At 40.0% G+C, this 15,786-nt stretch overlaps 1 protein-coding gene across 1 annotated transcript in view; it reads left to right on the plus strand.

The window, feature by feature from the left end:
• Positions 1–15,786, plus strand: part of nrg3b (neuregulin 3b) — a 428,509-nt gene that overhangs the window by 375,387 nt on the left and 37,336 nt on the right. Inside the window, exon 5 of the mRNA XM_029714064.1 lies at positions 716–818. Coding sequence (XP_029569924.1) covers positions 716–818 — 103 coding nt within the window. The remainder of the gene's footprint in view (positions 1–715; positions 819–15,786) is intronic.

Raw genomic sequence — 15,786 nt, forward strand, 5'->3', positions numbered from 1 at the left:
GAAAGATTCACAGCTGTAATCACTGGTAAAGGTGATTATTTTTATTTAGCTAGGCAAGTCAGTTAAGAACATATTCTTATTTACAATGGCTGCATACCCCAGGCCAAGCTCAGACACCCTGTGGGACTCCCAATCACAGCCAGATGTGATGCAGCCTAGATTTGAACCAAGTACTGCCTCTTGCACTGAGAAGCAGTCTTAGACCACTGCGCCACTCGGGAGTCCATTCTAACACAGGGTTGTGAATACTTAAAAATGTGATATTTCTGTATTTCATTTTCAATAAATTTGCAAACACTTCTAAAAACATGTTTTCACTTTGTTATTATGGGTATTGTATGTAGATGTGTGAGAAAAACAATAATTTTTATTCATTTTGAATTCAGGCTGTAAAATAACAAAATGTGGAATAAGTCAAGGAGTATGAATACTTTCTGAAGGCAGTTTATGCACATCTTACAGTGTGGCTTTAAAATGCTTCTTGTCTGTGTCACGAGACCGACCATTACTATTGTGTGTGTTACTATCGAGGATTTATAATTTTTGTTGGTGGCTCACTCTGATGGTACTCTACATGCATATCAAGTGTGTGTCTACAGAGAGCCACAATACCTACAATTACTATTGTGTGTGTTATTAACTCCATTTGATGGTACTCTACATGAATATACAGAATGTGGCTTTAACATCATATGTTTTGCCTGTGTCTCCACAGAGAGCCGTGAGACTTACCAGAGACAGGTGATGTCCATCTGCAGCATCGCCTCAGGAATCAGTTTTCTCGGAGTGGCGTGCATGGCTCTATATTGCCGCAACAAGTGAGTGATTGTCACACCAGGTAGCTATGGATGCCACCAAACAACAGAGGGACAATTGTATCATCATTGGACCTAAACTGTAAGATACAAAAGCATGAGCCAGCCTTTTATTTTATTTATTTAACCAGGTAAGTCAGTTAAGAACAAATTCTTATTTTCAATGACAGCCTAGGAACAGTGGGTTAACTGCATTGTTCAGGGGCAGAACAACAGATTTTTACCTTGGGGAGTCGATCCTGCAACCTTTCGGTTACTAGTCCAACACTCCAACCACTAGGCTACCTGCCGCCCCAGATAACACATATAGAGATAACACATAAGGAATCATGTAGTAACCAAAAAAGTGTTAAACAAATAAAAATATTTTTTGTATTTGAGATTCTTCAAAGGAGCCACCCTTTGCCTTGATGACAGCTTTGCACACTCTTGGCATTCTCTCAACCAGCTTCATGAGGTAGTCACCTGGAATGCATTTCAATTAACAAGTGTTCCTTGTTAAAACGTAATTTGTGGAATTTCTTTCCTTCTTAATGGGTTTGAACCAATCAGTTCTGTTGTGACAAGGTAGGGGTGGTATCGGTGACCAGTCCTATCACTATTTTGTCATCAGCAAACTTGATGGTGTTGGAGTCGTTCTTGGCCACACAGTCGTGGGTGAACAGGGAGTACAGGAGGAGACTAAGCATGCACCCCTGAGGGGCCCCCTATTGAGGATCAGCGGGGCGGATGTGTTGTTACCTACTCTTACCACCTGGGGCTTGACCCGTCAGGTTGTCCAGAATCCAGTTGCAGAGGGAGGTGTTTAGTCTCAGGGTCCTTAGCTTAGGGATGAGCTGTGCACTATGGTGATTAATGCTGAGCTGTAGTCAATGAATAGCATTCCTACATAGGTGTTCCTTTTGTCCAGGTGGGAAAGGGCAGTGTGGAGTGCAATAAAGATTGCATTATCTGTGGATCTGTTGAGGCGGTATGCAAATTGGAGTGGGTCTAGAGTTTCTGGGATAATGGTGTTGATGTGAGCCAAGAACAGCCTTTCAAAGCACTTCATGGCTTCAGATGTGAGTGCTACGGATCGGTAGTCATTTAGGCAGGTTACCTTAGTGTTCTTGGGCACAGGGACTATGGTGGTCTGCTTGAAACATGTTGGTATTACAAACTCTGTCAGAGACAGGTTGAAAATGTCAGTGAAGACACATGCCAATCGATCAGCGCGTGCTCGGAGTGCTGTACACGTCCTGGTAATTCGTCTTGCCCTGCGGCCTTGTGAATGTTTAAAGGTCTTACTCACATCGGCTTTGCAAGCTTCAGTGTTGCTTGCCTCGAAGCGAGCATATTAGTAATTTAGCTCATTTGGTAGTCTCGTGTCACTGGACAGCTCTTGGCTGTGCTTCCCTTTATAGTCTGTAATGGTTTGCAAGCCCTGCCACATCCGACGAGCGTCAGAGCTGGTGTAGTATGAATCAATCTAAGTCCTGTAATTGTTGCTTTGTCTGTTTGATGGTTTGTCGGAAGGCATAGTGGGATTCCTCATAAGCTCCCGGGTTAGAGTCCTACTCCTTGAAAGCAGCAGCTCTACCCTTTAGTGCGGATGTTTCCTGTAATCCATGGCTTCTGGTTGGGATATGTACGTACAGTCACTACGGGGACGACGTCATCAATGTACTTATTGATGAAGCCAGTGACTGATGTGGTGTACTCCTCAATGCCATCGGAAGAATCCCGGAACATATTCCAGTCTGTGCTAGCAAAACTGTCCTGTAGCTTTGCATCTGCGTCATTTGACCACCTCTTTATTTACCGTGTCACTGCTGCTTCTTGCTTTAGTTTTTGCTTGTAAGCAGGAATCAGGAGGATAGAATTATGAGCTGTGTTCTAATACTCAAATTCCAAGTTGTAAACAAATACAAATTTGTCCTCACTTTTCTTGAGGCTTACATTTGTCCTCCTCACCAGCATTAATGTGTAGATCCCTTACTGCCGGCTATTAAATCAGAAAATACCATCATTAGCAAATTAACAGGATTCAAATATTGAACATTAGCTACCACAAAGTGACAAGTTGTAAAAGTAAACCTTTAAATTTACGGATAGCTCCTTCCATCTTGCTCGAGGCATGCCTTTTCCAGTGCAGTCACTGGAGGACAGCTGCTGTAGCTGCTGTTGTTGGAAAAGTTCAGATACATGTGTAATCAGCCTTTCTTTCATATAGGGTGCATTCATAAAGTATTCAGACCCCTTCGCTTTTTCCACATTTTGTTACGTTACAACCTTATTCTAAAATTGATTAAAACATTTTTTTAAATCAATCTACACAAAGAACAAACAGGTTTAGACATTTTTGCAAATGTATAGAAAAACTAAACAGAAATACCTTATTTACATAAGCTTCAGACCGTTTGCTATGAGACTCAAAAAAATTGAGCTCAGGTGCATCATGTTTCCAATGATCATCCTTGAGATGTTTCTACAACTAGATAGGAGTCCACCAGTGGTAAATTCAATTGATTGGACATGATTTGGAAAGACACACATCCACAGTAGACAGTGCATGTCAGAGCAAAAATGATGCAGGCCACTGTGTTCTTGGGGACCTTCAATGCTGCTGAAATGTTTTGGTTCCCCAGATGTGTGCCTCGACACGATCCTGTCTTGGAGGCCTACGCACAATTCCTTCGATCTCATGGGTTGGTTTTTCCTCTAACATGCACTGTTGGACCTTATATAGACAGGTGTGTGCCTTTCCAAATCATGTCCAATCAATTGAATTTACCACAGGTGGACTACAGTCAAGTTGTAGAAACATCTCAAGGATGATCAATGGAAACAGGATGCACCTGAGCTCAATTTCGAGGCTCATAGCAAAGGGTCTGAATGCTTATGTAAATAACGTATTTCTTTTTTTTCTATTTATAAATTTGCAAAAATGTCTAAAAACCTGTTTTCACTTAGTCATTATGGGGTATTGTGTGTAAAAAAAAAATCAAATCCATTTTAGAATAAGGCTGTTACAAAATGCGAAAGCACTGTAACATGATCATGTTAACTACAACATTTTTTAGCTAGCTGTTAACGTTAGTTATTGACTATAATCTGTACTAACTTAATTTAGCTGTCTAGTTAACTAGCTACCTCTGCTTAGAAACTTTATCCGTAATAATTTCCATGGCTTGGTGCGTAGAAAGTACGTTCATTGTTATCTACAGGAATATTTTTTTTTTTTAATGACCGCCAATAGAAAAGACATGCAAAGAAGCGCTATGGCAGAGTTTTCAAATCGCGTTCACTTGGTTGGTCATTTTCAACCGTCATGCCCTCACTTCTGGTTTTGTTAGTTTGATTTGATTATCTATCTTTCAATCACTCCACCCTCAAATCAAATCAAATCATATTTGTCAAACATACACGGTTAGCAGATGTTAATGCGAGTGTAGCGAAATGCTTGTGTTTCTGGTTCCAACAGTGCAGTAATCTAACAAGTAATCTAACAGTTCCCCAACAACTACCTAATACACACAAATCTAAAAGAGGTGAATGAGAATATGTACATATAAATATACGGATGAGCGATTCCCGAGCGACATAGGCAAGGTGCAATAGATGTATAAAATACAGTATATACAGTTGAAGTCAGAAGTTTACATACACTTAGGATGGAGTGATTAAAACTCGTTTTTCAACCACTCCACAAATTTCTTGTTAACAAACTATAGTTTTGGCAAGTCAGTTAGGACATCTACTTTGTGCATGACACAAGTCCTTTTTCCAACAATTGTTTACAGACAGATTATTTCATCTATAATTCACAGTATCACAATTCCAGTGGGTCAGAAGTTTACATACACTAAGTTGACTGTGCTTTTAAACAGCTGGGAAAATTCCAGAAAATGATGTCATGGCTTTAGAAGCTTCTGATGGGCTAATTGACATAATTTGAGTCAATTAGAGGTGTACCTGTGGATGTATTTCAATGCCTACCTTCAAAGTCTTTGCTTGACATCATGGGAAAATCAAAAGAAATCAGCCAAGGCATGATTCATCCTTGGAAGCAATTTCCAAATGCCTGAAGGTACCACGTTCATCTGTACAAACAATAGTACGCAAGTATAAACACCACGGGACCACGCAGCCGTCATACCGCTCAGGAAGGAGATGCGTTCTGTCTCCTAGAGATTAACGTACTTTGGTTTCGAAAAGTGCAAATCAATCCCAGAACAACAGCAAAGGACCTTGTGAAGGTGCTGGAGGAAACAAGTACACACGTATCTATATCCACAGTAAAACGAGTCCTATATCGACATAACCTGAAAGGCCACTCAGCAAGGAAGAAGCCACTGCTCGAAAACCACCATAAAAAAAGGCAGACTATGGTTTGCAACTGCACAGGGGGACAAAGATCGTACTTTTTGGAGACATGTCCTCTGGTCTGAATAAAAATAGAGCTGTTTGGCCATAATGACCATAGTTATGTTTGCAGGAAAAAAGGGGGAGGCTTGCAAGCCGAAGAACACCATCCCAACCGTGAAGCATGGGGGTGACAGCATCATGTTGTGGGGGTGCTTTTTGCTGCAGGAGGGACTGGTGCTTGGATATATTGAAGCAACATCTCAAGACATCAGTCAGGAACTTAAAGCTTGATCGCAAATGGGTCTTCCAAATGGACAATGACCCCAAGCATACTTCCAAAGTTGTGGCAAAATGGCTTAAGGACAACAAAGTCAAGGACTTGGAGTGGCCATGACAAAAACTTGACCTCAATCCTATAGAAAATGTGTGGGCAGAACTGAAAAAGCATGTGCGAGCAAGGAGGCCTATAAACCTGACTCAGTGACACCAGCTCTGTCAGGAGGAATGGGCCAAAATCCACCCAACGTATTGTGGGAAGCTTGTGGAAGGCTACCTGAAACGTTTGACCCATGTTAGACAATTTAAAGGCAATGCTACCAAATACTAATTGAGTGTAAACTTCTGACCCACTGGGAATGTGATCAAAGAAATAAAAGCTGAAATAAATAATTCTCTCTACATTCTGACATTTCTCATTCTTAAAATAAAGTGGTGATCCTAACTGACCTAAGACAGGGAATTTTTACTCGGATTAAATGTCAGGAATTATGAAAAACTTAGTTTAAAGGTATTTGGCTTAGGTGTATGTAAACTTCCGACTTCAACTGTACATATAATATGAGTAATGTAAGATTATTAAAGTGGCATCATTATTAAAGTGGCATCATTTAAAATGGAGGCATTATTTAAAGCCAGATGGTCCCACCTCATCTTGCCTCCTCCCGACTGCCTCCCGACTGCCTTACATTTTTGAAGACGTTTATTATAATTCTATTCCCATGCATTTGATTGGCTGATGAGTTTGTGCTGGTGTTTCTTTAAAATACACGTCCTGTCCCATCGACATCCCGGCAATTCTTTGAAAAAACACTTTATTTCAAAGTTGTGCCTGGTCGTCACTAGTTACCACAGCCACAAAGTCATAAACCTCGCTTGTTTCTACACTTTATCTTCTTAAAATGTGATATTAAACCTAACCATAACATTGACCACACTGCTAAACTTACACCTAACCCTAACTTTCATTTTATTTATTTATTACGATATAGCCCATTTTGACTTTGTTTTCTGTGGTAACTAGTGGAAACTGTTGTGCCTGTTGTTCACACTCGTATCTGCCCTCTCATTGGCTAGAATGGTCCCACCTCATCTTGCCTCCTCCTGACTGTCTTCCATTTTTAAAGACATCTATTATAATTGTTAGAGTGGCCACTTGAGTATCTGGTCAATATAATGGATCTTCTGTGAACTAGTGTGTCACTCCCAATGACTCAATATGGTTGCTCCAGCAGAGACGAAAGAGGACGTGAGACATTTCACTGGCTCCTTTTTTCTGGTTCATTTAAGAGTAGACCCAACTGCTATCACATTGGTATCTATCTACTGGAACTGTGACTATTTTTAGTGGGGCTTGCAAAGCAAAAGTCCCCATTATACATATTTGACGTACTTCTTATTGTGGGGCTTGGCAAAGCAAAAACCCTGACTTACATCTTCAACATACTTCTGACTTTTTATTATTATTAAGCACGCTACTCCTCTTACAGCATTTAAGCTAGAAACGCCGGTCAAACTTTAAAACGTGTAGACTAGCCAGGACAAGTGTGTAACTTCATGATACCTTTTATACTTTTATAGTTATTTTATTTGTCCTTTTTTTTCCTCAACATTATAAAACTGCCCATTGTGACATCATCACTTCCAACATTCCATTCACTGTAACTGCAACAATGCAACTTTTGCCACAAATCTTCTACTTTGACCACTTTGTTAACAACTTATACAAAAAATGAGAGCATATGAAATCTTCCTCTACTTTTCTGCTTTTCAAATCTAACCGTGGAACAAAATCTATTATTCTGACAAAAGTTACAGCTGTTTTAGTAACCGCATTTACAACACTCTCTGTAACTTTTTATAAAAAGCAGACATTTTTAACACTTCCCCAACAAGTTAGACAAACAGTGAGAGGGTATGACATCTTCGTCTACTTCTCTGCTATTCAAATCTGTTTGCGGAACTATCTGCTACGTATATAACGATACAGCTGTTTCAGTAACTGCAATAACACATTAACACATTTCCCCCCAACTTTTTCCAAACGACTGCCGTTTTGACAACTCCCCCAACAAGTCATACAAAAACTAGGAACGTATGAAATCTTCCTCTACTTCTCTGCTTTTCAAAACTGAAAATATTAGGAATAGCTTCAACCAATCAATAGATAGAGCTGTTTAAGTAACTCATCAACTGCTGTCTTTTGCATTGTCATGTCAGAAGCTAGAAGATTCATTACTGACCACAGTTAGTGACCACAAACATACAACTACTGACCACATAACTATTGGCCACAACTATTGACCACAGCTACTGCACACAACTACTGACCACAAGTACACAACTGCTAACCACAACCACACAACTGCTGACCACAGCTAGTGACCACAACCACTAAACTACTGACCAATACAATTACTGAACCATTAAATTACTGACCACAACCACAAAACTCCTGACAACAACAACACATTTACTGACCACCACCCACTTTAATTATAACTACTCAAATATGCATATATAAGCATATAATACCCACAACAATAATTGTTACTCTTGAACCGTTCAAGCTAGAGACACCAAACCAACTTTCACATGGTCAGGCTATCCTATCAATCCACCAATCAATCAATCAATCAATCAATCTTTTCATCTACCTACTTTTTCAACTACAACCAGTCACCACCATTACTACTGCAGGTACTACCACTACTATAACATTTCAAGCTTGCAAGCACACCACGTTTTCTTCAGGAATTATACTTTTCAGTGATCACTGTTAGCCTAAAGAGTTTATTTATTATATATAACTACAACTAACTATCAATAAGTCTACATATGAACCTATACTACATAGTTCTTCAACTACCACAAAAATACTTTTTGTCATCACTAGATTCACCATCATATTTCTCTCCCCAAATAATAGCCTAAACATTTCAATCATTACATCATCATTCAACTACAATCAAAAATTTACACTGAACGTTTTACAAAAGTACATTGTGCATCAATTTAAACCCACAGCATGAATGATTGAGTTGCTTTGCTTTCCTAAGTGTTGTCCACATGATCCTGCCTTTTATCAAATCAAATCAAATCAAATGTATTTATATAGCCCTTCGTATATCAGCTGAAATCTCAAAGTGCTGTACAGAAACCCAGCCTAAAACCCCAAACAGCAAGCAAAGCATGTGAAAGAAGCACGGTGGCTAGGAAAAACTCCCTAGGAAAAACTCCCTAGAAAGGCCAAAAACCTAGGAAGAAACCTAGAGAGGAACCAGGCTATGAGGGGTGGCCAGTCCTCTTCTGGCTGTGCCGGGTGGATATTATTACAGAACATGGTCAAGTTGTTAAAATGTTCATAAATGACCAGCATGGTCAAATAATAATAATCATAGTAGTTGTCGAGGGTGCAACAAGCACGTCCGGTGAACAGGTCAGGGTTCCGTAGCCGCAGGCAGAACAGTTGAAACTGGAGCAGTAGCATGGCCAGGTGGACTGGGGACAGCAAGGAGTCATCATGCCAGGTAGTCCCGAGGCATGGTCCTAGGGCTCAGGTCCTCCGAGAGAAAGAAAGAAAGAGAGAAAGAGAGAATTAGAGAGAGCATATTTAAATTCACACAGGACACCGGATAAGACAAGAGAATACTCCAGATGTAACAGACTGACCCTAGCCCCCCGACACATAAACTACTGCAGCATAAATACTGGAGGCTGAGACAGGAGGAATCAGAAGACACTGTGGCCCCATCCGATGATACCCCCGGACAGGGCCAAACAGGCAGGATATAACCCCACCCACTTTGCCAAAGCACAGCCCCCACACCACTGGAGGGATGTCTACAACCACCAACTTACCGTCCGAAGACAAGGCCGAGTATAGCCCACAAAATCTCCGCCAAGGCACAACCCAAGGGGGGGCGCCAACCCAGACAGGAAGACCACGTCAGTGACTCAACCCACTCAAGTGACGCACCCCTCCCATGGACGGCATGGAAGAACACCAGTAAGTCAGTGACTCAGCCCCTGTAATAGGGTTAGAGGCAGAGAATCCCAGTGGAAAGAGGGGAACCGGCAAGGCAGAGACAGCAAGGGCGGTTCGTTGCTCCAGCCTTTCCGTTCACCTTCACACTCCTGGGCCAGACTATACTTAATCATAGGACCTACTGAAGAGATAAGTCTTCAGTAAAGACTTAAAGGTTGAGACTGAGTCTGCGTCTCTCACATGGGTAGGCAGACCATTCCATAAAAATGGAGCTCTATAGGAGAAAACCCTACCTCCAGCCGTTTGCTTAGAAATTCTAGGGACAATTAGGAGGCCTGCGTCTTGTGACCGTAGCGTATGTGTAGGTATGTACGGCAGGACCAAATCGGAAAGATAGGTAGGAGCAAGCCCATGTAATGCTTTGTAGGTTAGCAGTAAAACCTTGAAATCAGCCCTTGCCTTAACAGGAAGCCAGTGTAGGGAGGCTAGCACTGGAGTAATATGATCAAATTTTTTGGTTCTAGTCAGGATTCTAGCAGCCGTATTTAGCACTAACTGAAGGTTGTTTAGTGCTTTATCCGGGTAGTCGGAAAGTAGAGCATTGCAGTAGTCCAGCCTAGAAGTAACAAAAGCATGGATTAATTTTTCTGCGTCATTTTTGGACAGAACGTTTCTGGTTTTTGCAATGTTACGTAGATGGAAAAAAGCTGTCCTTGAAACAGTCTTGATATGTTCTTCAAAAGAGAGATCAGGGTCCAGAGTAACGCCGAGGTCCTTCACAGTTTTATTTGAGACGACTGTACAACCATCCAGATTAATTGTCAGATTGAACAGAAGATCTCTTTGTTTCTTGGGACCTAGAACAAGCATCTCTGTTTTGTCCGAGTTTATTCCCATCTTCTGACAGAAGATCGCTTTGTCCTATGTCTTTCTTCTTTCAGTTTTCACACGCAGCAACTGTAGTTTAGACATTTTTGTGATCTAACTGCCCCACAATCCAACATAAGGTTGATTTTTATGGTTGATTTATGTATTTATGCACTTATGTGATGATGCTGTGCTGTGGTTTGTTGAGATGCAAGACAAATTTCCCGAAAGGGATACACAATAAAGAAGAATTACGAATATAGTAATCTATCAAAGTAATGAGACCAATTATTTTACTAAATTTAACTTTGACTATTTGTAACTCCTTTGCTTTAAATTGTAAAGTCGAACTTTTTATATTTCTTTCCATTACCACAAAAATACTTTTAAAGAACTAATGCAAGCCCCACAACTTTAGTTGTAAAGTTACCATCTAGTTTTAATTGTGAAAGGCCTGTGTAAGACGTCTTCATTCATCCACCATCTTTGGCTCTAGTTGCACAGATCTGCAATTATTCGCTCAAAGTCGGTATCGGTTATTCTACATAAAATATCTCTCCCTGACATATTCTTTTTTGACGATTGGCTGAAGAAAAAAAATCTGTAGCTATAATGTCAAATCGAAAGGCAGATGATCTCAAACCCAGGACTTGGCCCATGAAAGAGTGTGGACATACTTTTGGGAAAGACAGCATACTATGAACAGCATTTCACAACCATGTACTGCAACGTCAGAATGAAGTTCACAAAATGCAAGGGAGTATGTGGACACAGGCAAAGACCAAGGCAGAGAGGAAACAATCAAATCACATCAAATTGTATTGGTTGCATACACATATTTAGCAAATGTTATTGTGGGTGTAGCGAAATGGTTGTGTTCCTAGCTCCAAAAGTGCAGTAATATCTAACAATACATAACAGTACACACAAATCTAAAAAGTAAAATATTGGAATTAAGAAAAATGTAAATATTAGGACTAGCAATGTCGGAGTCCGGAGTGGAGTGTGTGTGTGTGTGTGTGTAAATATATATATGGAAAAAATCAAGGGGTCTGAATATTTCCCTAATGCACTGTATATATATATATATATATATACAGTGCATTAGGGAAATATTCAGACCCCTTGATTTTTTCCACATTTTGTTACGTTGCAGCCTCATTCTAAAATTGGATTAAATTCATTGTTTTCCTCATCAGTCTACACACAATACCCCATAATGACAAAGCAACAACATTTTTGCAAATGTATAAAAAATGTAAAACAGAAATACCTTATTTACATAAGTATGCAGACCCCTTGCTATGAGACTCGAAATTGAGCTCAGGTGCATCCTGTTTCCATTGATCATCCTTGAGATGTTTCTACAACTTGATTGGAGTCAACCTATGGTAAATGCAATTGATTGGACATGATTTGGAAAGGTACACACCTGTCTATATAAGGTCCCACAGTTGACAACGCATGTCAGAGCAAAAACCAAGCCAGAAGGCCAGCATCCCGGTGTTGCCTCCTCACTGTTGACGTTGAGACTGGTGTTTTGCGGGTACTATTTAATGAAGCTGCCTGTTGAGGACTTGTGAGGTGTCTGTTTCTCAAACTAGACACTCTAATGTACTTGTCCTCTTGCTCAGTTGTGCACCGGGGCCTTCCACTCCTCTTTATATTCTGGTTAGAGCCAGTTTGTGCTGTTCTGTGAAGGGAGTAGTACACAGCGTTGTACAAGATCTTCAGTTTCTTGGCAATTTCTCGCATGGAATAGCCTAAGCACACAGCCAAGACAATGCTCTGAATGTCCTTGAGTGGCCCAGCCAGAGCTCGGACTTATACCTGATCAAACGTTGCTGTAGAGACCTGAAAATAGCTGTGCAGCAACGCTCCCCATCCAACCTGACAGAGCTTGAGAGGATCTGCAGAGAAGAATGGGAGAAACCCCCCCCCCCCCCAAACACAGGTGTGCCAAGCTTGTAGCGTCATACCCAAGAAGACTGGAGGCTGTAATCGCTGCCAAAGATGCTTCAACAAAGTACTGAGTAAAGGGTCTGAATACTTATGTACATGTAATATTTCAGTTTTTTATTTTTAATAAGTTAAATGACCGTGTCTGCAGTGAAGTAGCAGGCTTAAAAGAAAGCTACAGCAAAGTTGATACTGTGAGATTTCAAAACATTTTAAACTATGACTAGAGAGAGATTACTTTTAAGTCATGTTAAAAACAAATCTGAGAGGCTTGCATTTTGACTCAAGGTGATCTTCACTCAGAAAATAGTTGGTTAATACTATCAACGTTTTCCTTCACTGTGGAAATTGTGATCGAATCAGCGCAATATTTGCCACTTTCAATGCAACATACCGATACAAAACGAACTATGCAAGAGATGTTGTACTAGGCAGAATGCATCGGAGTAGAATTCTATTGGATTGACACGCACTACTCAGCCCGTACTCTACACAGATCGGTGCAGAATAAACAATCAGAATTGGAGTAGGCCTATATGCAAATAGACCATTGCCATATATGGATCTGTGCCATTTACTTTGAACTGGACTGTGTTTACGACATGAGCAGTCGTGAGTAGATGCGCTTGTTTCGAGATCAAAGCGAGAGTTGCCACATGTGCACATTTTTGTCACATCCTGACCAGCAGAGGGAGTAGTTGTTTAGTATTTGGTCAGGACGTGGCAGAAGTTGTGTGTTGTATGTAGTTTCTAGTTGTTCTGTTTCTGTGTTAGTCTTGTGACTCCCGATCAGGAACAGCTGGATATCGTTGTTCCTGATTGGGAGTCATATATTAGGTGTGTGTTTTTCTCTTGGGGTTGTGGGTTGTTTTATTTTGCACTGCTGTAAGTATTTGTACAGCCTGTGAAACTGTCATGCTTTCATTTCGTGTTTATTGTTTTCCGTGTACATCATAGTTAATAAAAATGATGTTGAGCACGCAATCTGCTGCGTATTGGTCCACTTTCTGACAGTGATTTTGAGATAACTGTGACAATTTTGTTCCTATCCCAGTTCTAGATCATTTGTAGTAAGTAATAGGGGAGTGAATGCTTCCAACAAGAACACAAAACGTATACATTTCTAGACATCTTTGAAAAGCAAGTCAAGTAAAGAGCTTTTTTGTCTTAAAGGGGCAGTGTTGTATTTTGAGACATGCTTGAATAAGCTTTGCCAATAGGCAGAGGGTAGCATAATTCATTTCATTCTCTGTAATAATGGTATCAGAATAATAATGCATTTTATTTTGTAAAGTAGTTTCTTGCATCAAACACAACATTTTCAGTCACCCGGTCTAAATAACAAGTGGATAAACAGGTTAATAAACAGTTTTTTTTATTTCAATAGTCTCATGGAATGTAGGCCAAATTGAACACCACACATTGGCTACCACTGTAGGCTCAATGATATAACAGCTATTTCCACGTTAAAATGTTATGGGATGCATTTTCTCCAATGTTTTTGATGGTAGGCATTCATTATGATCAAGTAGCCACTGTTAAAACTGTAGAAGCAGGTACAGCCTGTGTTCACAGCAAACGTGCACTGGAATTTGCACAGAATTTTCACAATGTTCAAGTTTGTGCTCAGCAGGCCTGAAATTTGCTCAGTCCTGAAAAAAATTAGAGGGTACATTGGTTGGCAATTTCTTTTTTTCTAGCTAAACTGTGCAGCCAGCATTTGGTCTAAATCAATCCTTTAACAATAACGAACGGTTGGATAAACAAATCATTTGTGAAATCACTATGTACTGCAGCATATGACATGGGGTTTGTTTAGGATACTCAAACAATATGACAGAAGCAGCTTCACTTTGACTTTTGCATGCAATTTTATTTGTGCTTGAGTTGCTTCATGTAGCAGAAAAATTGCTTGAGATTGTCACATGCAACCTGCAACTACAACTAAAATTGTGTGCAAGTTGTGTTGTGTAACTGCAGCCTTAGGCTCCAGTTCACTGATGCTGTACTTAGAAATATGACAAAAGAGAGCATTCTAGTGTTTTGAAATGTATGTTTAATCAAAGTGATGTACTCATCCTCAACAATAACCATAGGTAAATTCTGATGCATTATATCTGAGTTTTTCTGTATATTTTTTTTTATGCCTTCATGGTTTGTAAACTGCTGTTGACACAAGTGCAGTTTGAAACCAAAAAAGGTTTCAAACCAGTGTCTCTCTTTCTGTCAATTCACATCGCTCACTACCTGCCACTACTTTACCACCAAAATCTCCCATCATGGGATTTTCTTCCAAACAGCATGCACAACAGCATTTAAGTGGTAGCCTATCCAGCACAGTTACTGTTAAGCTGTCTACCAGGTTATCATAAAGTTGCATTGCTGAAAATTGCATGAGGTTGGATCTTATCAATGGGATACCAACATATTCAAATTATGATAATGATTGACATTTTCATTAATATTATTTTGAGGAATTTATTCATACTAATTCATCTTTCCATAAGATATAGTCTAGGGTTACAAATCTAGGGTTGCTACCCAAGCCGGCTGGTCATTCGTTCTATCGGTTAGCTGCATTTGCATTTGGCTAAGCTGTTTTCTAGTGACTTTACTTGAATACATCCATAACAATGAGCTAATGAGGTGCTGTTGTTCAGAGCAGGAGCTAGTCAATAAACACAGCTAACACAATTGCTTCAAACTGAAGCTGGAAAAATTGAAAACTAGCTGCACTTCATTTCGTTTTACCTTTTTTTAATTTACATTTATTTGTATACATCCATAAAAATTATGCCTGGCTGAGCTGAGAAACTCTGCCTGCCCAACTTCCAACACCTTAATTACTATAGGACAGCTGGAGATAGAATTTGAATATTGAAACAATGTTGCAAATGTCAGAGAGACAGAGAGCAAGGTTTATACAAATCTCTGCTGTTGAAAACAAAATGTTAGTCTAAAAGAAATGTAAGATAATGTCTAGATGCTTTTTATAGTGGAGATCAAGTTTATAAATTGCTTGGTTGGGCTGATGAGAGAGTGGATTGAGCAGTCAGATGGAACAAAGTAAATAGGTATTTTAATGTCATAGATTTAGCCGGTGGTAACTTGTGGAATAGACACCGGTTGGAATGCGGTTTTAACCAATCAGCATTCAAATTTCACAGCACGGTGTAAACAAATGCCTGTGTGCCTAACAGAAGTTTTATGCAACATCACTTTGATTAAACCTTCACTTTGAAAATACTGCTTCTTCCTCTCCACTCCGAGCACCTTTCCTTCGCCTCTACCCTGGCTCTCCGCAATTATTACAATGTAACAATAGTGTAACGGCCATTACTGGCTTTGGAACATCGAAGGGTTTGCCTCAAAGCGTCCACCACTATAATCCAATGGCTGCTTGATTACAAATGATTTAACATGGCTGTAAAATAATTGAGCCTTGTCATGGGTGGAATGAACAGGATGAAAATTACCATAGTTATTGACAACATTCCCCATGTAGCAAAAGGGGTGCCGTTTAAAACAGTTCAA

The sequence above is a fragment of the Salmo trutta genome, chromosome 2, assembly GCF_901001165.1.
Source record: "Salmo trutta chromosome 2, fSalTru1.1, whole genome shotgun sequence".
Taxonomy (NCBI): domain Eukaryota; kingdom Metazoa; phylum Chordata; class Actinopteri; order Salmoniformes; family Salmonidae; genus Salmo; species Salmo trutta.